Source organism: Cannabis sativa, chromosome X (assembly GCF_029168945.1).
Source record: "Cannabis sativa cultivar Pink pepper isolate KNU-18-1 chromosome X, ASM2916894v1, whole genome shotgun sequence".
Classification (NCBI taxonomy): Eukaryota; Viridiplantae; Streptophyta; class Magnoliopsida; order Rosales; family Cannabaceae; genus Cannabis; species Cannabis sativa.
The window spans coordinates 18492356-18518693 of record NC_083610.1 but is presented as its reverse complement, the minus strand read 5'-3'; the positions used below and the strand labels follow the sequence as shown (position 1 = coordinate 18518693).

General features: G+C 34.4%; 4 protein-coding genes across 5 annotated transcripts; 2 read left to right on the top strand and 2 right to left on the bottom strand.

The window, feature by feature from the left end:
* Positions 1 to 786: 786 nt before the first annotated feature.
* On the bottom strand, positions 787 to 7633 carry LOC133032081 (uncharacterized). Its single transcript, XM_061105903.1, has 4 exons — positions 6967 to 7633; positions 6536 to 6879; positions 2718 to 2855; positions 787 to 922 (listed from the first exon to the last, which is right to left on the bottom strand). Exons 1-4 carry the CDS (start codon positions 7162 to 7164, stop codon positions 787 to 789), a joined length of 816 nt encoding a protein of 271 aa, XP_060961886.1. The 5' UTR covers positions 7165 to 7633.
* An 8536-nt stretch (positions 7634 to 16169) lies between these two features.
* On the top strand, positions 16170 to 18497 carry LOC115697104 (uncharacterized protein Os08g0359500). The gene is made up of 6 exons (XM_030624047.2): positions 16170 to 16396; positions 17099 to 17288; positions 17385 to 17538; positions 17631 to 17674; positions 17761 to 17974; positions 18148 to 18497. The coding sequence occupies exons 1-6, from the start codon at positions 16392 to 16394 to the stop codon at positions 18252 to 18254; spliced, it is 714 nt and encodes a 237-aa protein (XP_030479907.2). The 5' UTR covers positions 16170 to 16391; the 3' UTR covers positions 18255 to 18497.
* Positions 18498 to 20875: 2378 nt separating this feature from the next.
* LOC115695464 (WD repeat-containing protein GTS1) lies at positions 20876 to 23615 on the top strand. 2 transcript variants are annotated; one of them, XM_030622544.2, is made up of 8 exons: positions 20876 to 21118; positions 21265 to 21472; positions 21564 to 21659; positions 21936 to 22010; positions 22454 to 22564; positions 22678 to 22769; positions 22883 to 22967; positions 23067 to 23615. In XM_030622544.2, exons 1-8 carry the CDS (start codon positions 20991 to 20993, stop codon positions 23430 to 23432), a joined length of 1161 nt encoding a protein of 386 aa, XP_030478404.2. In that variant the 5' UTR covers positions 20876 to 20990; the 3' UTR covers positions 23433 to 23615. The 2 variants fall into 2 exon arrangements, with proteins under 2 accessions (XP_030478404.2, XP_060961567.1); XM_061105584.1 differs by having other exon boundaries at positions 20972 to 21118; positions 21242 to 21472.
* Positions 23616 to 23647: 32 nt separating this feature from the next.
* On the bottom strand, positions 23648 to 26338 carry LOC115697784 (probable U6 snRNA-associated Sm-like protein LSm4). Its single transcript, XM_030624949.2, has 8 exons — positions 26145 to 26338; positions 25951 to 25995; positions 25595 to 25636; positions 25374 to 25472; positions 25174 to 25251; positions 24775 to 24814; positions 24468 to 24635; positions 23648 to 24022 (listed from the first exon to the last, which is right to left on the bottom strand). The coding sequence occupies exons 2-8, from the start codon at positions 25951 to 25953 to the stop codon at positions 24000 to 24002; spliced, it is 453 nt and encodes a 150-aa protein (XP_030480809.1). The 5' UTR covers positions 25954 to 25995; positions 26145 to 26338; the 3' UTR covers positions 23648 to 23999.

Here is a 26338-nt window from a genome sequence, read left to right as displayed (position 1 = left end):
TCGACTGATTATGATAAATTCTTATATTATATCATTTTATTTTTCAAACAGAGTTTTTAAATAATTGGTTTTATCATGACATGAGAAAAAGATGATATCATTATTCTATCAAAATATAAAAAATGTGATGATATGATATAAGATTATAAAATAACTACTCAAAAATAAATAACATTAAATAATAATTAATATTTATAAAAATTTAGCAACAAAAACTGGAAATTTTTCTTAAAAAATAAATAAAAGAATAATTAAAAATATAATAACTGCTGCAAATCAACAGAGATCAAAATCAACGATACACCCCAACCACCACACCACCATAAATTCCACAACCACCGTTGACCATCGCGGCCACTATCGCAAAACCACCAACTACACCAGATCTGAAACTAACACACCACCACAATGCCAAAATAAAAAAAAAAAACTCAATCATCACCGCTGATCCCAAACCCACACACCACCACAATGCCCAAATCGAAAGATTAAGGGATCCAAATATATTCTATAAAATTGACTCAAAGTCCATGTACATCAAGAAGTATGAGAAAACCAATATATACAACAACTGGTTCATATAAATGTTCAAAAAGATAGTAAATGAGATGGAAATATTAAAATTCAACACAACTCTAATATATTAATATAATATTTATCAATCAACATAACAAAAAGTAAAACAAAAAATAAAAGATACTTATCAATAATATTTATCGTTGAAAGCATGTGATGTTGCTTTGATTGAAGTGATTGGAATATTGATACCCATATCTTGTAATTTAATCATTGGGGAGACTCAATCTTTAATATTTGAGTAAAATAGTATTTGCATAGGGTAAAGAAATTATCATTGATAGTCACATTCTTAATAGCAACAACTGAAACCCCAGGATTATGTTCGATCACTCTATCCGCACCACTGCCCATTCAAAATTTCAAAACTCATGCCGAGCCACCAATGTCGACCCGCCAAAAGATAGATTCAAGAATTGAGATCTACGAACAAACATAGGGTGAAGAGACAAATGTCGAGATAGTGAATGAAGATGAATAAAGAGATCTCAAGATAAAGGGGTAAAGATTGAGATCAAGAAAGAAATAGAAAGAAAGAGGTTTAGTCTCTGGGGCTGTCGCTGACAGTGGTGCTCGTGGTGTGTGCATGTGAACAACAACGAAAGATTGTTAGGAACGGTGAAATGGTTCAATTCTCAGAAGGGTTACGGCTTCATAATCCCTTCCAATGGCGGCCAAGACTTGTTCCTTCACCGCTCCGGCATCCGATCCCACCGCTCCGACGGTCATGGTGGTGGTTTCCGAACCCTCACTTACGGTGCGACCGTAGAGTTTCTCATTCGTCCACATAAAAACAATCGTACCAATAGACCGTAGATGTTACCGGACCTAACCAGCGACCTCTTCAAATATATGCTATTATTAATATTATTTATTAGTGTTAATTATCTAATTTGAAAAATTCAATTCATAATTTAAATGAATAGCTTAAAATAATATAAATAAATTAATTAGGTTTTAAAAAAAAGTCACCCACTAAATTCTCATAAACCAAGAATTTTGTTATATAGCCACATTTTATATAGAATAGATAAAAAAAAGGGAAATTTCAATTTTTGACCCTAATAATACAAGCCATTTCAAAATTTATACCCTTCCTTAATTTGTACAAATTTAGTCCATTAATTACATGAACTTCCCATTTTACCCTTTTTTTTTAAAAAAAAAAAAAGCTAAAATCTGAAAGTGGTATTTCTCTCTCTCTCTCTCTTCCCTCTTCCCTCTCTCTCGTGCACCACTCTCTCTCTCTAGGAAAAAATTGAAAAATTTATGAAAAAATTTCCCTCTATCCGTCCCACTCTCTTTATTTGCTGTTGAATGGTTGTTTTCTCGGTGGGTGTTGGTGGAAAATCGAAGCACAATACAACATCACTCAAGAATCTTACACCATTATAATGGGTAAGTTGTATTTTAAGCATTTTGTTTGACTTTATGTAGTTTAAAATTGTTATACGTGTGTTTATTGTTGGAACTGCTGTTTTTTGGTCTGAAATTGTTGAGATCTGCGGATACGGTTTTCAGTCGATTTCTGGGTTTTCCAGTGTTATCGATGATATGTCGATGATATGTCGATGGTTTGTCGATGATTACAAAGGAAAGGTCAGTGACGACCATTATCGACGTTATGTCGACATAATGTCGACATGTTGTCGACACCATGCAACCAACATGGGATTAACTATTTGTCGACATTTTGTCGACATGTTTGTCGACAGAATGTCGACAACAAGCATTTTTGTTTTTTTAAGAAGTTGTCGATATTTTGTCGACATCATGTCCACAAAATATCGATGCAATGGAAAAATACCGTGGATAAAACATAAACATAACATAACATTAACAGAAAATAAAGTTCATTAAAAATAACATAAAAAAACATAAAAAAAAAACAGAAAATAAAAGTTCATAAAAAAAAAAACAAACATTAAATAAAACTCACCACAAACCATAACATAAGAAATTATTTTTTTGTAAATTCTTTGGCTTGTGGGTGAGCCTTGCAATACTTGCATAATGTTCCAGGCTTCACCGGTTTACCGTTGAAGATGCCCAGTTTGCAACGACGGCATCCTTCGGGGAACCCAGGTGGTGGAGCCGGCCATACACCAGTTTTGCAAAATTCTCTTTCAAGTTGCATGAACCTGAACTCGTTACCATTTCGTTCTCTTTCGAAAGCTCGAGCGGCGTCCAAAACTTTCTGCATTGCAGGAGTAACTATGCCAACATCAGGCTCCTGCTTCAGCTCTTCAGGAGTTAGGATGGGGAATTTGCCGTTCTTTCTTGGGGCCATATTTTAAACTTAAGAGAATAAGAGAAATTTTTAAGAGTAAGAGATAGGTAGAATACAAGAGCACTTATGAATAAGATTTCCCTTTGCTTTTATAGAGCAGTAAAAATGTTGGGAATGTATGAAAATTTAATGGTCATTAAATGCGTAACTGTACAGGGAAAACGCATGAAATGGCGTATTTGTCGACAGAATGTCGATACTATGTCGACATCATATCGACAACATGCCAATTTAGTGTCACTGCTAACACATTTGTCGACGACATGTCGACTTCATGTCGATATGTTGTCGATAGGACACGTGTCTGACATGCAACGTTTCAGTTGGGAAGGGTTGTTGGGAACGTAGGTAAAATTTATTAACATTAAATGTGCAACCGTTTTTAATTGTCGATTGAATGTCGATGGTATGTCGATATTATGTCGATGACGAGCATGGTTGTTGTTGTTGTCGACTGTATGTCGATAATATGTCGACACAATGTCGACAATCAGTGCCCTAATTTCTGATGTTGTGCTTCTCGACATTATGTCTATTGATATCGATGGGATGTCGATTTTTATTTTTTTTTTGTGTTTTTTCCTTTACTCACCTTGTTTTTTTGGTTTGCAATTGCAGGAGACAAAGTGTTCCTTGTTGTATCGTACGATGGTGTTTGGTTATGTGAGAATTATAATTGGATCTACAAAGCAAATAGCAGCTTGACGTTGACGATTACAACCGAGACAACCCTACAAGAAGCTGCGACAAATTTTATATGAAGAGTTGGAAGTTGATCCGTAGCGTATGATTTAAAGTTGGAGATTTGTTCCTTGTACATGAAGGGAAAAATGGTTGCGCCAGAGGTTATTAAGAGAGAACGCCAAGCGAGAACGTTTTTAGAGATGAGGGCAACAATGTCAAATACGAGTTTATGCCATTATTCGTGACCAAGGTGAGAAAAGTTGGGGTCGGAGCCTACGCCGCCTACTAATCCTCTCCCTCGGAGTGTGGTAGGGTCTTGCGTTCCCGAAACAGATGTTGGGATTGGTGTGAATGAGGAGGTTCCGGCCAATTTAGAGGTTCCGACCAATTTTGATGTTCCGACCAATGTAGGGCAAGAACAAGAAGCGACAGGATTTCATCAGTTTGAAGAGTTCGATACACCCTTCTATAATAATGATCCTATTGTAGATTTGAATATGGACGATGAGCATGATTTAGCAGTCGATGAACCCGTAGCGGGACCATTGTTGAGGTTAGAGTGTGTACCGAGTAACCAAGGTACACAGCGAGAACGACAACCTCGTAGTGAAAATCGCACTACACACGGAACTAGCGAGTAGTCGACCGGGCGGGCGAAGAACATGCTCGTCATGCAACGTTCTCAACGTTCTCCTCTTTCGAAGTTTGTACCAAGTTCAAAGCTCCCATGTGGACAAAGGAAGATATAATGGAAAATCATGAGCTAACTACTTGTTTACAAAGTAAGGAAGCAGGGGTGATAGAGCTTGGTAATTTTTATGAAAACAAGGAAGAACCGAGACAAGTTGTGGGTAGGTTTGCCCTTAATAACAATTTCGAGTGGATGGTGAAGAAGTCATCCCCCGATGTGTTGTACGTTACATGCAAGGCTCCGGATTGTAAATGGAGATTGAGGGGGAGGAAGAAGATGCATTCGACAACTTTGAGGTCACCGTATTTCACAATGAACACACATGTAACTTGAATGCGAGACGTTCGGATCACCGTCGAGCGGCACCATGGGTAGTTGGCCACCTTATTAAGGGGAAGTACACCCAAGACGGAACTAAGTACAAGGCTAAAGACATACAGAGGGACATGTTTGACAACTACGGTATCAGTATGAGTTATGTGAAGGGGTGGAGGTGCAGGGAGATGGGACTTACGTATGCTCGGGGTACGCACGAGTTTTCATACATGAAGCTTCACAGGTATTTGTACATGCTTTGGAACGAGAAGAATCCAGTACCATTACCGACTTGTACTTAGAGGATGAGCGGTTCAAATCTTGTTTTATATCACTCGGTGCATGTAGAAGGGGCTTTTCTTTTTGTCGTCTGTTTTGAGTATCGATGGCACCTTCTTGAAGACGAAGTACGGCGGTATAATGTTAGTTCTTTGTGGCATACGATGCGAACAACCAATTGTTGCCGGTTGCTTATGGTATCGTTGACAGTGAGAATAACGACTCCTGGACGTATTTCTTACAGAAGTTGAGGGTAGCAATTGCCGTGGTTGAGAACTTAGTGTTTGTGTCAGATAGGCATCAAAGCATTGATCATGCTGTTGAACTCGTTTTTCCCGAAGCAATCCACTGTGCATGCTATCACCACATTGTTATGAACGTGAACGCCAAATTCAAGACCGATGCTTTTCACAACCAAATATATAATGTTGCTTACGCATGGTCGAAGGCGAATGCGATAGAGAGTTCGAGAAGCTTAGAAAGATGAATCCAGGCCATTCTTTGCATATGTGGAGAGTATAGGGTTTGAGAAGTGGGCTCACCCTTATTGTTTGGGCGATAGATACAACATCATGACGAGCAACGCCTGCTGAAAGCTTCAATAGTGTCACGAAGAGTTCGGGAAATATCCAATAACTACTTTGGTTGAATTTATCAGGTTCACACTCCAATTGTGGTTCGCTGATCGCCTCGAAAATGCTGACAAATGTGCCACCCCTTTGGCCACGCTCTTCGAAAAAAACTTGGCAAAAATTCATGAAAATGCAAGGTACAGGCGCGTCCAACGAAATGGAGCTAATTTGTATAACGTTGGTAGGGGACCTAACGGTGAAAGAGGTGGTGATGTGAATCTAGTTGAAAGAACATGCACCTGCGGCGTGTTCACGTTATTGAAACTCCCTTGCCTTCATGCATGTGCCGCGGCATTGAAAACGAACACAAGTGTGTACACGCTTTGCTCACCTTATTATTCAAAAGAAACGTGGAGGAAGATTTACGATGATACCATCAATCTCGCTGGTGACGAGGATGATTGGGTTCTCCCAGAACACATCAAGAATATGAAAGTTGGGGTACCTGTGGAAAAGAAGCACATGGAGTCGTCCAAGAAAAAGCAACGGCGGAAGAAGACGGGAGAACCGTTTCCGTCCGAGTGATAAAAAGGTTACGTACCACGAAAGCTGCGGCCATTGTGGTGCTTCAGGCCACAACAGAGCAACATGCAAAGCCCGCATTTGAGGCGTCTTGTACGTATTCGTTGGGAAATTTGATATATTGTAATGATGCATATTTTATCATAGTTATTTTTGTTGAGGTTGAATATTTTTCAAATATTTTAATTATTTTTAGGTTTAATAGTTATTTTTGTTGAATAATGTTGATATTTTATATTTGAAACCACGTATAATTATCAAAATTTGAACGAAAAGAAAATCTATATATACATAACTGTAATGTTAATTACACAAAATATACAATGTCCCAATAATTACACATATAATCGGCGACATTTTGGTAAAATAAATCGACACACCACCGTTGACGAAACATGGCTATCCGATGCGGCGTCACATCGGTCAATCCACGCCGCATCATGAGATGCTCCACATACTCAATGCAATACACGCCACAATCACCACTAAATGCAAAATAAAATGTAAAGTCGATCTAACGTAAAACATATTTTAATACTATAGTACTTTTTTATCGCTATGTACTCAGTTTGCGACTTCGAAACTAAGTCGTGAGTGGCTCGAGTCGCGTGCATTTTTGGAAGCACCGTGATGTCACCGTTAGCTAACGCCATGATCTGGTTGTTATGTGGAAATTCCCCGGTTGCAAGGATTAGCGAGGGCAGCAGTTCTGCCCAAACCTTCATGATGGGTTCCATGGCGGTCCAATGACAGACACTGGAATCACAGTCGTAGACATTAATTTTCCACAGCTCTATGTCGACTTCAACTGTGACCCAGTGTCTTGCCGTGGGAAGGTTCAGAACGAAGTAAATAAACTCGTTACCCCTCCATCTCTCAAAGACTTGGGACTGTAATTACAGAGAACAACGAAACAATTAACAAACCATAATAATCTTCCCAAACAATTAACATTTAAAATCTTACTAAAACAATACCTTATGAGCCCCTGTGCAGTAGTCCAGGATATATTCCTCCCATTTAAAGTTTTTCCTCGGACCCTTGTGGCTCGTCCATGCACTGCTGATCATGGCGGTCAGGAATGTGGAGAGAATGATACACTTCTGAGGAAATGTCAGTGGATAGTCGGTGCGTCGCCTCCTCAGCATATGCATTGCTGCATCTATATGCTGCATATAAAGGGAAATGTCAGTTAGACAAAAAAATATATTAATTGCACATAAAGTTGTAAAGTGAAGTAATATTATAAAATACTTTACTTACGTCATCTGTAAGCCATTCCTTTGGTGTGAGCATTATCCAAAAGAATCCTGGACCGTAATTACCACTTCTCAAATCCCGAAGTCGGTGGTTCGGAATGAGTCCAACACACCACTTTCGGAAAGTGGTTAACAATTTCTCATCCGGTGGCTCCAGGGGATCAAAAGTCGAAGATGGCCTATGTCTCCTCTTCATCTCCGTATAGTCACCGAACCATACAGGAGGCTTTCTCTTCCTCTTCCGACTCTTAACCACTGCAGGTTGTGCCTCTATGGACAGAATCTCACCCTGCGACTCGGTGTCATGTACATGGATAAGAGGTTGTGCCTCGATCGGAGTCGCTGGAGCTCCCTCATAAGGATCGTAATCGTCGGGGAAGACCTCATCCTCCTCTGCGGGGTGAAGCGGTGGTGGTGGGGTAGATGGATCCTGGGGGCCTCCGTCTTTGGCCGTCGTTGGCGGACGATTCAACATGGCCAATATGTGTCCGAGCCGCTCCATAATTACGTTCGACCACCCTTCGGCTCTACATGGCTGGTCTCGTATGCCTTCTTCAGCTCGACATGAGCAGCATACAGACCCTGAGTGTCAGCCTCGATCCTATCCAACCGAGCCACTAAATCAGTGTACTCGGCACCCCGAACGCCTGATGCAGATGGTGCACTGGGCTGAGGTTCTGAACCAGTGGCCTGAAAAAATATATATCAAAAAAATACGGTAAGCATACGATATACCCTCCACTATATAAAAAAAAATAATAAAAAATAAAGACATAAAAAAAAGTTCCAAAAATTGGTACCTGAGTGTCTCTTTCCTGAGTGTCTGGGACCTGAGTCTCTGGTACCTGACTACCTGCCTCAGCCTCTGTGTCATCCACAACATCATCAACCAGGTTCTCCACACCATCGTAAGATATTGTCCTGACAAATGTCTCCTCCTCTGTCCGTGGAAGTAGCCCCTTCACCACTTCCAGATTCTGTTTATGGTTTAACAAATATCAAAATAAAACCATTTAGCATTTATTACAAGCATTTATGTTAAATAATTATTCAGAACATAAGTGAAAATCATACCCGTCTAGAAAATAATGCGTTGACGTCTTTCTTCCCAATATCGCCTTTGCTCGTCCAGCTAAGCATCACAGGGAACCGAATCCCGTGGTTCGTGCCATACCTCTTGCCAACCTCCAAAATGGCCTCGTACGCCCAATATTGAATTTGCGGGTGCGAAGCCATATCTTGTGTATTTGCACTCGTGCTGAACATCCGAACTCAGCTTCTTCTCGTAGTTGGCCTTCTGTTTCAACATGTCTTTCTGAAGCGAGTGCATGAGTCTGGCGAATGAGTGCTTCCCCCAAGGAATCCGGAAGAAGAACTCGAGGTCTTCCACATATCTAAGTATGTGAGGCGTGATCAGCGCGTTGGCCTCGCGGCCCAGAAGCACTGACTCCACAAACAAGCACAAGCCGAGCTTGTACAAGTCTTCCGGTTACGGCGGTTGTGAGCGAAGTTGGAGTGCTTCGTCTTCAAACTATCGACCGGTTGAAATATTTGTTGATCAATCGGTCGACCCCCGAGCGCGCGACTGCGCGGCCTTCTCCTCTTCCGTTCGCCCCGAGGAGAAGTCCAAACCCGTAATGAGTGCAAACTCCAGCACCCCGAATCGGACCTCCTTCCGACCAACATAAAACCTCATCCTCAACTCCTCCTGAGCATCCACTTTCATTTTGTGGAGCATCAGCTGGTGAAATAACACCGAGGAGAATGTCAGTGGTATGACATTCCAGAAGCTCCCGAAACGGCTTTCCTTCGCCGTGTTATTAAGGTTGAACTCCTCAAACCGAGCTTTAATTTTTGCAAAAATTCCAGTGCCCCTATATGTGACGCGGCCAGTGAAATGCTCGGGTGCTGGAATAATGAGTCTGGGAGCCATCTGAAAAAACAAAAAAACAAATAAATAAAGCTGCCAAAAAAATTTAAAATGGTCGACATAACATCGACATCATGTCGATATTCAGTCGACATTATCTAACAGTAAGCACACAAAAATTTCAAAACAAACATGTCGACATTATGTCGACATACCGTCGACATTATGTCGACATTATCAAAAGCAGACAAAATACTTTCATGTCGACAAAATGTCGACATCCTGTCGACATACAGTCGACAATTCAAACAAATAACAATTACACGATATATCGACATATTGTCGACATACAGTCGACATTCAGTCGACAATACAACCTAACAATCAACAAGTTCATTTAATCGACATACCATCGACATACTGTCGACAAGTCGTCGACAAAATAGGGCAGAAATACTCTTAAAATACCAGTCGACATCCTATCGACATACAAGCGATATCCTATCGACATACAAATTACAGTAACATTCAAACAGACACTCAATCTATCGACATCCTATCGACAACCTATCGACATGTCATCGACAACCCTGTAATTTACACAGATTTCATTGAAACACTACAATCTACAACCTAAAGATCACAAATGCTACACAAAATCCACTAATCTCAACAACATGCAATAATTGGCATCCAAATCTATGAAAAATGTATTTTTTTCTCAAAACATAAACATTACCTTTTAATGATCACGGGTGGTGGTGGCGACGGGTACTGCTCGTGGTGGCGATGGCCTCTGTTCGGTGTCGACGATCACGGGTGGTGGTGGTGGCGACGTTTTGTGGTGGTCCGTGGTGGTTCGTGGTGGTTCGTGGTGGTCACTGGGTCGTGGTGGTGGTCCGTGGTGGTTCGTGGTTGGGTCGGGGTCGTGGGTGGATGGCCGGAGTGGGTCGGGGACGTGGGTGGATGGCCGGAGTGGGTCGTGATGTTGGGTCGATGTCGAAGAGGGATAGGGAACGACAGAGAGAGAGATGGAACGAGAGAGAGAGAGAGAGAGAGAGAGAGAGAGAGAGAGAGAGAGAGAGAGAGAGAGAGAGAGAGAGAGAGAGAGAGAGAGAGAGAGAGTGAAAGAGAGGGAAAGACGGAAAGAGAGTGTGAATAGGAAAATTAAATTTGAGGGGTATTTTGGGTACAAATGAGTAATAGTGGAATTAATTTGTATAAATTAGTGGAGGGTATATATTTTGAAATGGGGTATTTTATTAGGGTCAAAAATTGAAATTTCCCTAAAAAAAAATGGCAAACTACCCATTTAGTTCCAATGTCAAATAAAATTGACCACCTCTAATTCAAATAAGTTCAGCCATTTAAATTAAAAAGCAAAATCAGAGCAAAAAAAAAAAAAAAAATTGAAAAACAAAATAGTTCAAATTGCAAATACACAATTAGTCCAAGCAAAATAGTCCAAATTGCAAATACACATTAGTCAGAGCACAAAAAAAAAATGACTAAAATCTAAAATAATCTTAAATTAAAAAACTAAATTAATAAATGTCTACTTCTTAAAAAAAATTAAAAAAATAGTTAAATATAATAAATTAACTAATACAAATTATAAAAATATATTTACTACATATTATTTTTTAAAAAATATATATAATAATTAAATTAAGTTATATAATATTTTTAGTATTGCAAATTATTATGTTGTAATAAAAACGAATAAATATATTAGATCAATACATATATATATATAATAATATCTAATATATTATATCACTGAAAATTAATACTACAAAAGAAATTATAACAATATTAAATTAATACTCAAAAATATATACATCATGCTAATAAAATTCTATATGCCATATTAAAATATGTATACATACCAAAAAATTTATGTATAACAAAATAGAAACTAAATATTATCTTAAATAAATCATATACTATATACAACAAATACTATACATCATACAACAAAATATATATATTTACAATAAAAATAAAACAAAATAAGATATTATTATTAAAAAAAATTATATATACCATATTAACAAAATTATATACCACTATTATACCTGGCAAAATAAAAAATAAATATCAACTAGGAATAATAATAATCATATATAATACAACAAAACAGAAATATAATGTACAATAAAATCTATATACCACCAACCAACAATAAAGTATAAAAATTAAAAAAAAAAATCGACATAACTTTCAAATAATTTTTTTTTTTAACAAAACCAATATAGATACACCATAATCTTTAAGTAATTTGCTTCTAATTCTAAAAAAAATATAAAAAAAAATTATTGATTTTTTTATATGACAAAAGATAATATAAATAATAAATAGTCTACAAGAGTTATTTCTCTACAAGTTTTGAAATGAGGACATTTACTAACACAGTCTTATAATTTGGGGCCATTTGCTATAATTTTCCCAAAAAATTAGATAATAGACCAAAAATTTATAAAAAAAATTACAAATATACATTAACATGGAATTTTTTTTATTTTTACTCTTTGAACTTTTTTATTTACAAAAATACCTCTTTAGTGAAAATTATAAACTATTTTTTAGTTGTTTTACAGTTGATTTATAGTTGTTGTGAGGTTTATTTCATGTTATTTTTTTAGTTATTGCTAAACAAAGTGTATTTTTGTAATTAAAAATTTTAGGCATAAAATTGTAAATAAAACATAAAAAAAGTATTTTTAAAAATTCTCCAAATATATATAATAGAACAATCCATCCATAGTCCAAATAAAAAAGGTTGTACAATAATACAAAACAAATCAAATAGACAATCATCTAACAATTCCATGAAAGTATTAATCATGATGCACCATCAGCAGCAGTAGTTGTTGTAATTGTGATAATGTATTAGACATGAAAAATTAGTAATAAATTAATATTATAGTAAATTATTAAATAATATGTGCAATTGAAATAAAAGCCTGTTATTAGAAAAATAGGCAAATATGATAGGAAAATTTGAGTAAACGAATAAATTAGGTGAAAAATGAAAACTTAACCAAAGTTAAGCCATAATATTAGAATAGGTATACTTTGTTCCTCTCCCCAAAATACACTTCCTACACTTAAATCTATTCCTAATCTTTTCTTTCTCTTTCTCTCTTCTCTAACTTCACAAACCCAATAATCTATCATTCCCCCCATCAAATCACTTTAAATTTTTGCAAAAAATAAAGATATTAGTTACTCTTAGCTACTCCAAGCTCACATTTAAGGTGCATTGGTGGTAGGATTTTTTTTTATTTGTCGTAGCACGGGCACGACGGGGACAGTGGATAAGTGATTTCCTTATTTTGTTTTTTGTTGTTAATTGTTATATTTAATTTAGAATATTATTTTGATTCTTGAAATAGGGTTGTTGCTATTTTTTTTTTTGTTGTTGTTTTGTGTGTTGAAATGGTTGCTATTGCATTTTTTCTTTTTTTTTTGTTTTTGTGATTTTTTTCTTCTAGTCCGATGGAGCCCAATGCTAGTCCGACTAAAACTTGGATCTAAAGATATGGATGATGGCCCGAAGAGCCCGATAGGGGCCCAATGCTAGTTTGATGTCATACTTGGACCTAAGGACAGGGAAGATGGGCCCAATAGTAGTAACCAAATAATTTTTTTTTGAAAATAGTGAAAAAAATATATATGCTTGCCACATGTTTACATTGAAGAATATATCATAACAACATTTTTTTTTATGCTCATCCAAGTAACCACGTAATCAGAAATTATTTTTAAAGTTTGAAAAAAAGAAAAAAATATAAAAAAAATGAGAAATAATATAAATAAGAGTATCGAAACATACCTAAATAATATAAAAATGTTATTAATACTTAAAGAAGTTATTTTTAGAGAAAATTACCTACAAATACGTATTTTCTAAAAAATTTATAAAAATAGACTTCAATGTTTTAATGTTGTATAAAATACCGAATTTCTTTAATAAATTGCTTATGCGCGTATACCGAAAACAAATTTTCCTGACATTAACTTCACTCTCCACTTCACTAATTATTTTACTTATTTTTGTCTTTTTGTCAATGTATTACTTCACTCTTTTAGGTTTTTTTTATATAATGACATTCAGTTTTTTTTCTTTTTTTTGAAATTCGATATAAATTTTTTAAACTTCACGAGCAAGAGCTAAAAATTATATCCTTGTAATTTATTTTTTTAATTAAATATTGTGATATGCAAATAAAAAAAATAGTTTTTTTTTTCTTTTTATTCAATTAACCAAATTTTAAAACCAACAAATCATTTGATATTAAGTGATTACTAAAAAGTATTTTATTATTTATATTTAAAAAATTCATTAGTAATTCTAAATAAATCAATTTTATCGAACCATTTAAATAGGTTTTATAAAAAAAATGTAACTTTTTAATTATTTTTTATGAACTCAAATAAAATTTAATATACAAATCAATTTTATGAGTTAATAAAAAAGATATTGTAAAATAAGTTACTACTGTTGTCAAAGTCATTTAGGTTTTTTTATAAAAACAAATATTTTGTTAACAAAACGTAACCTAAATTCATAATTAAAAGAAAAAAAAAATACAAACTAGTATCATAGACTAATTAATTTTTTTGTTATTTTATAATAAAGTTACCAAATGATTTACATAAAAAAAAAAAAGTTACTAAATGATATAAATAAATTTATTTAATATGAATATAAAAAATTATGAGTAATCAAATAGTATCTTAAACATTATATTACATCTATTAATTTTATTAATAAGTTATACAGTAAGTACTTATATTTTGTTGTACCTTATCATTATATTCGCAACTAAATTTTGGAGGTAATAAAAATGTTATTACTACAAGTAAATGTAACTTAAAATATTTTAAACAATAAGACAACATAATATTAACTAAAATAATATTTTTGTAAGTAACTAATTATGTGGTACTTAAGACACGATTTAGTTTCCTTATATATATTTTTAAAAAATAATTATCGAAATCACATAATAAAATAAACTTATTTAGATACTATCATGCTACATTTAAATATGAAAGAATAAGACACTTATAGTAACCTGCCATAACATTAATAAGAATTAATTATGTATACCAATTTCAATTGCAAATTATATATAAGATTATAAATTATTATAAAATCTTTTATTATATTATATTTAAAAGTTACGATATGATATATTAATAACAAATTTATATAATAAAGCATTTTGATATGTTAATATAAAAATTTAAAAAGTTACCAAATGGTATCTTAAGTATAATAAAATTAGTTGCTATAAAAATTATTATACATACTAATTTTACTAATAAACTATATAATAAGTTATATATTTTATATATATATATATACATATTTAACACTTAAACTTAAATGACTAAATACCAACTATTTTTATAAGTTACTAAAAGTAAATATTTTGTTATGTAATGATTGAAATTAATTAAATTATTGTTAACATTAATTTATTTTAATGAACAATTTTGATAATTTCAAAAATAACTTATAAAGAAACTAGATAGTATTTTAAACATTATAGAACAAATGATAAATTTGACTAAGAAACTATATAATAATTTATTACATTTTAATGTATTATTAATTTTAAATATATTTGAAAGTAACGTAAAAGTTATATATATTTATATATATAAATAATATAAATACATCTTGATCAACAGCATAATATAAAGAAAAGTATAGTCTTAAAATTAAAAGTAATTAATTGGTAGGTAAGATGAAACTATAATTTTAAAGTAATTAATTAGTAGATAAGAAGGATGTATATAAGATAATATGATTTCGAAATAGAACTTATTAAATAGAAATCAATTAGTATACATCTTAGTGTCTTATTCTTTTTTTTAATAACATTTAGTAACTCTTAAGTATAAAATTAATTTTATTTTTATAGATTAGTACAATCAAAAATACTTTTAATATATTGTCAAAAAAAAAAAAATACTTTTAATATGTTTCTCAAAAAAAAAAAATATATATACTTTTAGTATGGTATATATATTCATGAATTTGTTTGAGTATAAAGTTTGGTTATTTTTTAAAAATTTATTAAATAAACTAAATAGTTACTTTTAGTTTCAAACATCTTATTTTGTGATGGTGTAAAATTATATGCTTCCCACGTGTTAAAATAATTCATTTAAAGAGTAGGTCATATTAGTACTATTTTTTAATCAAAATAATTAATAGTGTAGTTGTTATTCTAAAGCGAGTGCTAAGCGGATTGGAGTTTTGTTCCTTTGTATTCGTCGAACTCTTTGGTTTGATAAGCCATTTCCTTTATAATTATTTGAATTGAATGAATTCCATTAAAAAAAAAAAAGTGAAAAGAAGAAAAAAATAATCAAAAATTAATAAAGGTTAATGGTCATGCATTAAAAAAAAAAAAAAGATGCGCTATTGAATAGTGGCCCAGGCCCAAGGAAATTGCATGCATTTATTTTTATATAGGTATAGCATTAGCGCTTATAATATGATTTAAATTATTATCGTTATATTTGTTAATACTTATAATATAACGTATATAAATAAAAAATCCCCTTATTTTTAACCATTAAAAAAAAGGTGTCTTTAAAATGAAAAAAAAAAAAAAGGAAATTTATATGGTATACTAACTTTTGCTATTTTTTTATAAAAATACTGTCAGGCTGTGTTTTTTTATAAATTTCATACTGCAGTATACTGTATTAAGTTTTTACTGGTGTTCTACTGGTGTTTTTCAGTTGTTCTACTGGTATTTTGAGTTGTTCTGTTTCTACTGGTGTTTTATAAAAATACAGTATTTTTGAAAACTTTTCCGTATAACAGTATTTTTGTAAAAATTAACCAAAATTCCGGTATTGTTGTAAGTTAAAAAAAAAAAAGGAACTTCATTTAAGTGATTTTGGTGGAGCCCCTTTTGCTTGAATATAGATCCCAAGTATACGTGAAATGGGCTTAAAGCGTTGAAGGGTTGGGATTGGCATTGGGCCCATTGGGCCCATTGGGTAATGGTTGATAGATTAATGATCCATAGGTAGTTTGATAAAGGAAATGAGCGTCATAAACTTGTCAGAGATCACATTCTACTTCACTCTTCTAGGTTATCAAAAAAATCAGGAGAAGAAAAGAAAGTACTAGAACTCTCGAGTACGCCTCTCTTAAATATCTCTCTACCCCCACTGCTCTCTCCTCTCTTCTTTTGCTCTCTTTCTAGGGTTTACAGTTTCTTTCCCCTTACCGGAAACTATGAGGTAATCATAACTTTCTTCTCCGCCCCTTATTCCTGTTTACAGTATTGCCACTCTCATTTTATACTTACCGTCTGTTATTGTTCGTATTTCGTTACGGAGAAAACTTGGGATTTTTTAGATAGAAATGAATAACTTTTTTTTTTTTTATATATATATTTATCTTTTTTTGATAATGATTTGGTGTTTGTGATTCACGATGTTGAAATATGGAAAGTTTGGAAATGGTTGTTTGATTTTGGCGTAACTCATTTCTGTCCTTTTTTTGTTAAGGGGAGAATTTGATATGTATATATCGGTAATTTTATTCATTTTGATGTCTTTTGGGGGAAATTATTTTGAAATGGTGATTTTAAGGTTGTTTTCAATTGCGATCGAGTTTGTGGTTTTGCTCTCTCACAAAAGCTTTGTTGTATGTTGTTTTTGGAAGTGGTATGTTTTTACAAGGAAGGTGATTATTACACTTATCCAATCCTGGGCTGCAGCCCATGAGCCTGAGTAATGCTACTCAGGCTATTTTATTTGTGTAGACCAAAATAACGAGTTGGTAATTATGAGTCTTGGGTATAAGCAATTATCTTTAGTTTCCGTATTTATAGTTGTTGTTTTGATAATTTTAAGTCCATTACCATCCGAGTTGCATATTTATTTTGTTGCCTTTTCAATTTGATGCGCCCTCTAATTAGACTTACGCAAATTTTGTAGTCGTCATCCTGAAGTGAAGTGGGCCCAGAGAGTAGACAAGGTTTATATTACAGTTCTACTTCCTGATGCAAAAGACGCCAAGGTTGATCTTGATCCAGAAGGAGTTTTTACCTTTTCTGCTAGTGCCGCCGGTTCTGGTAACCAAGCTTATGAACTGAAATTGGAACTCTTTGATAAGGTCAATGTGGAGGTAAGCGGTTGAAATTGTGCTTACTTCTAGTAGCATTGTACTATGTACCCTGTTAATTGGGAATCTTATTGGACTTGTGATTTCTGCATGGTACAGGAAAGCAAAATTAATGTTGGAGTGAGGAGTATATTCTGTGTCTTGGAGAAGGCAGAGAAGGCTTGGTGGAAGAAGCTTTTGCGTGGAGATGGAAAGACACCCCACAATGTTAAAGTAGATTGGGATAAGTGGGTAGATGAAGATGATGATAGTGGTAATACTAATGTCTAATACTATTTGTCATTTTTTCTACTTTCGGCTTTGGTCAGGGTTGTCATATGATGATTTGTTTGCTCATTTAATTAGGTGCTCCTGCCGGTGACGCAGATTTAGGGGGAATGGATTTCTCGGTTAGTATTCATCAGTTCACAAGCTTTCTTGTATCTGAAGTAGCTCTGATTGTGTGCTTATACTGACTCTTGCTTTATTTTCCCAGAATTTTGGCGGCATGGGCGGTATGGGTGGCATGCCCGGCATGGGCGGTATGGGCGGCATGGGGGGCATGCCTGGCATGGAAGCACTCGGTGGCATGGCGGGCTTGGAAGGCCTGGGTGGCATGGGTGGCATGGGTGGAATGGGTGGCATGGGGGGAATGGGTGGCATGGGTGGAATGGGGATGCCTGAGGATTTTGAGGATAGTGACGACGAAGGTAACTAGGCCAGCTGTATTTTTTCTTCTTATTCAAATTCGATCTTACTGGATTAAAAAGCTCTTAATTGCTTTTAAGGAAAATGGTGGCTGATCATTTAGAAGTGTTCACCTTCTATGTTGGGATTATTGTATTTTGTTGATAGAAATGTAATGTTTACATGTGTGTTGCAGAGCAAGAAGTGTCAAAGGGAGATGGGAAAGCGGCAGCAGCTGCAGCTGCTGATACGACAGAAGTCGGTGCTTCAGATGAGAAAAAGGAAGCTGCACCCAGCACATGAGTGTTGTTCCGGTTTAAAACTACTAATGCGGTCAACCATGGCTGTGTGGTGAGTGGCGAGATGATTTTTTTCGTTTGTAGGGAGGGGTTGGTGTGTGTCTTCTAACTTTTCTTCTGAGGTTGGATATTTGCCATATTTGCTGGATCATTCATATGGGATATCTGGCATAGACTTAAAATAGTGGGGATGTTGTATTCTTACCTCTTGGTTTTATATTAGTGGATGCTATTATGATTTTTGTTATACCCATTTACTCTATATGCAGTAGTTGAGGTAACTGGGTCGTTTATTGTTTATCTTCTTTCAGTAAAATTTATACATCTTTGGAGAAAAGATTCGACAGTTGAAAATATCATAGTTTCAAAAACATTTTTATAAATATAAGATGCCAAGGAACTAGATTACACTTTATAAATATCATATTTGCTGGATCATTCATATGGGATATCTGGCATAAACATTTTTATGTTCTTACCATACCTAACGGACATTTTATGGTTTTGAGTTTTAGTTTGATCAAAACTTTAGCGTAAACCACGATTTAATTTTAGTTTTGCCAGTCTACATGAGGTCTCTTTGTCAGTTTTTTCTTAAAAAATAAAAATAGGGTCCTCTCTGGAGGGTATACCATTCTACTTGTGCTCTGATTTAGATGATTTGAAAACTGAGCAATGAGCATATTATAATTAAGCTTCTTATTGAGAGAATGATTCGATGGTACTTATCTCATTGGGCGAGAATTATACTTTTTTTTGTGTTTTAGGTCTTTTTTTTTTTTTGTTTATTAGTTGTATTTTTGTTAACATTAGTAGAATTTGTAATTTTGCTGCTCATAATGTGGCTTAGTGTGTTTTTATCCACAAGAGATTTGGTTGTATTTCCCACAAGAGATTTGGTTGTATTTCACTTTCAACTATCCTTGTAATCTTACTATGTAATAATCGAGAGGTCTAATTGATTTGTTATCTATTATAAGTATAATTTCTTTCAAAAAAAAAAAAGACTTACGACTGAGAATTTTGCTTCTTGAATTATGTTTTTTTAAAAATAAAATTCCTCAAGCTATTTCAAATGCATTTGTTTCTTTTTTTTTAGATATTTTTTTGATGTAATTAATAATTTTTTTTAATAGCAAATTTGATGTAGTTAATAATTTTACAATCAAATATAATGTTCAAATTACACCTATTTTATGTAATATTTTTTTTTTAACTAAACTATTTGTAAAAGTGAACGAAATGCCATTGAATCTAAAGGATATTTTTTACAAATAAATAATTTAAGGGATAAAATCTTATTCATGTCATAGTTTGAGAGTAAATTCTATTTATTTAGATATGTTAAAAAAATCCATTTATATGAAGCGGGTCTGAGTTTTGATCCGACAGATCACTTCTGATCCGAAACATTCGAATACTTATTGGATCTTGAATCAGATTTGTTTTGCCTTGCTAATTTTTATTTTGAATCAGATAAGATCCAATCCGGTTTCAACATATTAATTTTTTTTAAAAAATGTCTAATTCAAGAACCCTGGACTTGGACCCGAACTAGACATGTACGAGATCCAAACTTAGATCTCGGGCCCAAACCAAGGATTAGACTCGGACACTCAAACTCGAACCCAGGATCCGGACCCGAACTCAAGACTCGGACTCCAATCCAGACCCAAACCCGAGACTTGGACCCGAGACCCTGACTCAGGACAACCTAAGATCGAACTCGCACCCGAACTCAGACCTAGATCCAAACCCGAGATTGGACTTGGACTCGGGACCCGAACCCAAACCCGAACCGAGAATGGGACCCAAACCCACACTCAGACCCAAATTCGCCCAGATCCAAACCCGGACCCGGGACCTGAACTCTAACTCGAACTTGGGACTGGACTCGAGTTTTGGAATCCGGACCTGAAGTCGGGACCGAACACGGATGCAGACACGATACTCAGACCAAACTCGGGACCCGGACCCAAATTTGGACCCAGACTCGGGACACGGACCCAAACTTTTATTTACTTTACGTATTTTTTATATATTCATGAAGTCATGTTTTGGTTGATATTTGTTAGAATGTTTTTTTTTCTTGAAGATTTATTCAAGTTCCCAAATATTTGTAGCAACTTCAATTTTTTTGTTTTTTTACATATTAATTAGTTAATGTACAATATTAATGATTAATATTTTTAAAGAAAAAATATTTATTTTCCTTTTTCCAAATATTTTTATTCTATTCTAAACAATTAAATTTATCAATTAATTATCAACCTAATATTTCTCAAAAGAAAAAATATTTACAACAATATTAATTAAATAGTTTAAAGTAATAATTCTTATTTTTCTTTAGTAAATTTAAGAATAACAAAACTAATCATATTCTATAATAATATTTTTTTAATAAAAACCTTCATGCATCCACAATTTTTCAAAAAATATATACAACACATATTTTTTATACTATAATTTTACATTACTATTTTTGGATATTAATTAATCAATATAAAATACTAATAATTAATTTATTTTTTAAGAAAATAATATTTATAACAAAACGAAGAATGTCAACGGTGACACATTGACAAGGCAAGAATTTAAAAGCAGATACACAGTCACTTCAGTGGTCCTTACCTTAGTAGATCTAAAACCCTAAAACCCAACTTGGGACTTCCGAGACTCGAAGCCTCTGCTTCTGCTTCCTTTGGCTTTAGCTAAACCCTGAAACCTACGGAGAAGTGACATGGAAGCCACGGCCATGGATGTGGAGGAACTGCCTCAGTCCAATCCAAATTCCCTCAATCGGGTCGGACTCAAAAACTCAATCCAAACCAACTTCGGAGATGACTACGTTTTCCAAATTGTCCCCAAGTAAAATTCTCCCACCTTTTCTTTCTAGCTTCAAAAATTCCATATTCATTTTCTATTGGTTGGATTTTTGTTTTGTTTTGTTTTTTGATCGAACCAAAAGGGTATAAGTTTAATGGGTTTTAGAAAATTTTCCATTTTTATGGAAGGAATGATTGGACTTCTATGGCGGTCTCATTGTCGACGAACGTAGTGAAGCTTTACTCACCAGTAACTGGTCAGTATTATGGAGAGTGTAAGGGTCACTCTGATACAATCAACCACATTTCTTTCTCTGCTACATCAACCCCTCATGTCTTGAACTCTTGCTCCTCTGATGGAACCCTTAAAGTTTGGGACACCCGTACATTCAAAGAGGTTGTTGTTCTTTTTTCCTTATTTTTTGCTAAAATTAGTACGTGGGACTAAATGTAGTTTCTCTCTTTGTACTTTGTTGTTGGTACTACAGGTTTCATCCATTAGTGCTGGTCCTTCACAAGAGATCTTCAGCTTTTCGTTTGGAGGATCCACTGGTAATCTTTTATCCGCGGGATGTAAATCACAGGTACCCCTGCTTGTGTTTATAGGCTTTCATATCTCAGATGTTTGTTCTTTTATCATAGAAATACATCACTTTTTGGCATAGGGGAATGAATTGCAGAGTTTTTTGTTCCTGAATTTGTGCTTCTATAGTGGAGAAGGAAGTGTGTATTAGTTTTGGGATGATATTTAGTATTTGTGCTTCGAATACGCTCTATGGAGATTTTGTTGTTTTATATTGTGAAATTTCTTATCTTTTTTCTTGTTGAGATTTCTTGCTTCTTGACATTTATAATCTCAGATACTGTTTTGGGATTGGAGGAACAAGAAACAAGTTGCATGTCTAGAAGACTCCCATGTTGAGGACGTTACTCAGGTTGGTTCATACGTATACAGGCTCATTGGCTATGTACTCTTCTTGCTTTGACACCAATAATTCACACTAAGTATACTTGCAGGCATATATAGGGTCACTATTGTAGTCTCAGTTGGTTGAGATGAATTGCAGATGTGGTTATCAATAGAAACGTAATACCTATAATTATATATTTATGTATGTATAGACATATATATATTCATTGGGTGCTTTTGTGGCTTATGATACATCCCTGTAATAACTGAATACTTACCTGATCTATAATGTGATTGTTAGGCTGTGAAACAGAAATTGCATTCTAAAAGTGTTTTTGGATAACACTTTTAAGATATTAGAAAAACAACTGTGGTTTCTTTTTTAGTGTGCCTTATGTTGTTTTGATGACATAGCCATTCATTTATTTTGGTTTATCTTAAGGAATTATTCGTAATTATATCTGCTAGGTACACTTTATTCCCAGCCAGCCAAACAAGTTGTTATCTGCTTCTGTTGATGGATTGATATGCATATTTGATACAGACGGTGACATCAACGACGATGATAACCTGGAGTCAGTAAGCGCCTTTTTATATTGTCTTTGCTTCTCGCTCATAATATGCATTTCCCTGTTTCTTTGGAGCCAATGTGTATACTTATGTTCTGTTCCTTTGGTATTGCAAACGTTCAGGTGATTAATGTGGGAACTTCAATTGGAAAAGTGGGGTTTTTTGGAGATAAGTTTCAGAAATTATGGTGTTTGTCCCATATTGAAACTTTGAGGTATCGATCTTAATCTACTTATGTTTCATGTCATCATAGCTACCCAAATTGATTATGATGAATTTCTCTTTTTTATCTTGTGTAAGCCAATTTTTAACTGTTGCTGCTTGTAGTATTTGGGACTGGAACGATGCAAGAAATGAAGGCGATTTCCAGGATGCTCGCTCAATAGCCTCCAAGTCATGGACTTCAGATCAAGTAATAATCTCTCTCCAAATTTTAATTGACTAATGCCCCTACCAAATCTTCATGGAAACATGGCGCATAGGTTTAAATTGGCCCGTTATGATTTGGCAGGTTGATTACTTTGTTGATTGCCACTACTCAGAACAAGAGGAACGACTTTGGGTTGTCGGTGGCACAAATTCTGGCAATTTGGGTTACTTTCCTGTAAATTATAAAGGAGAAGCAGCTATAGGTTCCCCTGAAGCGGTACTTATGGGCGGACATGGTGGCATTGTTAGAAGTGCTTTGCCTGTATCAAGCATCTGCAGTGGACTGGATCACAGTCCAGGCATGTTCGGATGGACAGGCGGTGAAGATGGTCGCTTGTGTTGCTGGGTTTTAGATGATTCGTCACAAACAGATCGGTCCTGGTTCTCAAGTGCATTGGTTATGAGATCGCCCAATACTCGCAAGAAAACTAGGCATCAACCTTACTAGCATCTACCCATTTTTGCAATCTTGTCATTGGTTTTCCTTAACTTTTCATGTAATTTTTGAATTTTATATTTATTATTATTAATATGGTGTTTTAAAACCATGCATTATCCTCTTCACCTTTGCGTGAGTTCACTGTATAATTAATTGTCTTGTTTCAATTACAAGTTATAGACAAGAATTTTAAACAGTCTACTATCAACCCAAAACTAACACGAAATGAAAAGAAACTGGAGCAAAATATATAGATGTAACAAAGTCGTTTATAAAAGAAAAACAATAATAAGGCCAAGCAGGAATTACTTTGGCAAATGCACGCATATATTCCTCAAACTCACCCAAAATGAAACACAATAAATAGCTTCTAGTTATGTAAAACAGTAAAAAAAGAAAGAAAAACACTAGCTACATTTGCTGCTACTTATAAAGCAACATTCTAAATGAGTTACACAGCAGTAGAAAATAATATCGGAGGCCGGAAACTAGAGACATTTGACTTGAACATGGAACCAATATGCCTATAAAAGCAGCCAATGGTCCAATATTTTGTTTCACCAACTAACCACCAAATCAACCACGCCCTCGTCCCCCACCTGATAGCATAAGACAACAGATAAATATGTCAGACGAGATAAATTAGATTCCTTTCTAACTTCATGAATGGGAATGGGACGAATAGTGTGCACTAAAAATAAGTACTGACCCACTTAAATGTCTAAATGACAGAACATATTTCACATTCACTTTTTGTTCAAGTAATGATAGATCTCTTTCCTTAGTAAGATTTTTAACTTTTGGTGTAGATCTCAAATATAAGGAATGCTGGAGAATTTCTCAAATATTAAGCAAGCAAAGATTTTTCTTATTATCAGTTATATACTTAAATGAATCTTAATATACAGTTGAATTCTTCCATGACTGTCTCCAAACATCACTGATGTACTTCATAAAGGTCAAAAATGTTTCATGCACACTCCAATTTAATAAGGTCTTTTCAATCTTACTTGAAAAAGAAAAACAGGATATTAGTATATTTACCTCTGCTTCCACCAGCTCTACCACCAGATCCACCCCTGCCACGGCCTCCACCAGGGCCTTTAGCACCTCCATCGTCTAGTCCACGGCCAATCCCTTTAGGTTGCCGTCCACCTGGACCCTCATCCCTACCTCTTCCTCTGCCACGTCCTACTCCAGGTGGTTTCCTATCTGAAAACATAGAAGATGATAACTTTGTGTCAAGTAAAAAATAATCTACAAGGTCCAAGAGCTTGAAAGCTGTTTATATTTAGGCGAGGATAGAGTAAAGTGTTGTAGAACTACTTATTACAATCACATAATCATGTACCTGATCGACTCTTAGTTTCTTCTTGAACTTTGTCAATCACCTGAAAAGCAAAAACAATTAGTGTTCCATCAATCAAATCAACAAGAATTTCTTTTTTAAGCATAAAGGCTACAAGCGGAGAACAAATAAAGTGGGGAAAATATATCAAAATTCATGCCTCCTTCAAAGTCGGAAAAGAGACAAATAAACAAGCGGTGACGAATATTAATGTACTAATCATCCACTATATCCAAAATACCCAAGTAAATAAGAAGACCAACACAGCACCCGTATAACATGAGAACAAACTTTTAATGGGAATAAGAGACAAAACTTGCATTATAAAAATAAATACATAAAATTAAATGTCTAGGAAATCGAAGTGAATATAGCATATAACATTCATAAAAGCAAGCATACCTCGTCAGGAACTCGAAGATACTTAATTGTATTCCCCCGGATGTAGCATTCAGGCATTCGCCAAAACCTGTCTCCATCCTAAATGTTTTCATATTCAAGACAGGTAAGAAGCTAATCCCTTCCATGAGAAAGAGCTAAAAATATTAAAAGTATTGATAAACAACAAAACAACATAAGGGTAATGGTAAATGGCATAATACCTTAGAAGTACAAATGACTTCACGAAGATGAATGTTCATCCATGTATCACAATTAACTAAATGTCCATTGTAAGTCTCACCATTCTTCAGTTCTACCAACTAATTTTATCACATATACAAGAAAGAGAATCACTCATCAGAGTTGATTTAAAATAAAAGAACAATTTATAATGAATAAGCATTGTTTTCAAAAAATTCTACAAAAGGAACAGTGATCTTACCATAGGGTGCCCTTGGGCTGTCTTAAGCAGAGAAAGAGGAAGCTGAAAACAGTAAAACATGAAAAGGGTCAATACAAAAATATTAAGAACCGCAAAGCCAAAAGAAGGCATCAAGCATTGGACATTATTAGGTGAACGAATACAAAAAAAAAAAATTAGCTTCAAGGAAAAAAAAACAAATCGTCTCAAGAAAATTTTCTTATACTCGAGTTGTTTAGTAATGAAAATACCATCAAAACCACACAAGAGCCAATTAATAAATACACTGTTGTTCAGAATTTAGATTTCGTTTACTTTCTTAAAAACCAAACAGAAAGTAGAGTAATTTTTATTTCTCGAGAGAGAGAGTAACATACCATCTTTTAAAACAGTCCAGAAACCACGCAGTGAAGAGAAACAACCTGCAACAACAAAGCAAAAGTGAGAATTCAACATATACAAATATTATGCGTATATAAAAGAAGAAAAACCTAAAGCAGAAAAAGCGAAGAAATTTTCTCCGAAAAAAAGAAGAGAAACAAAACCCTAAATCGGGAGAAGAAGAAGAGACCTAGAAGCAGTAGGTGAAGAAGGTTGGGTGGATCCAGAATCAAAGTGTGTAGAAGATGTTTTGGGAGGGAGAGAGGGAAGGCTCTCTCTTCTTCTCTAGTCTTTGTATTGTATTTCTATACTCTAAACTATGGAGGGAATAGGGATCCAGAGCGATTTTGGCTTAAGCTTAATTTATTCTTGTAATTTATTTAC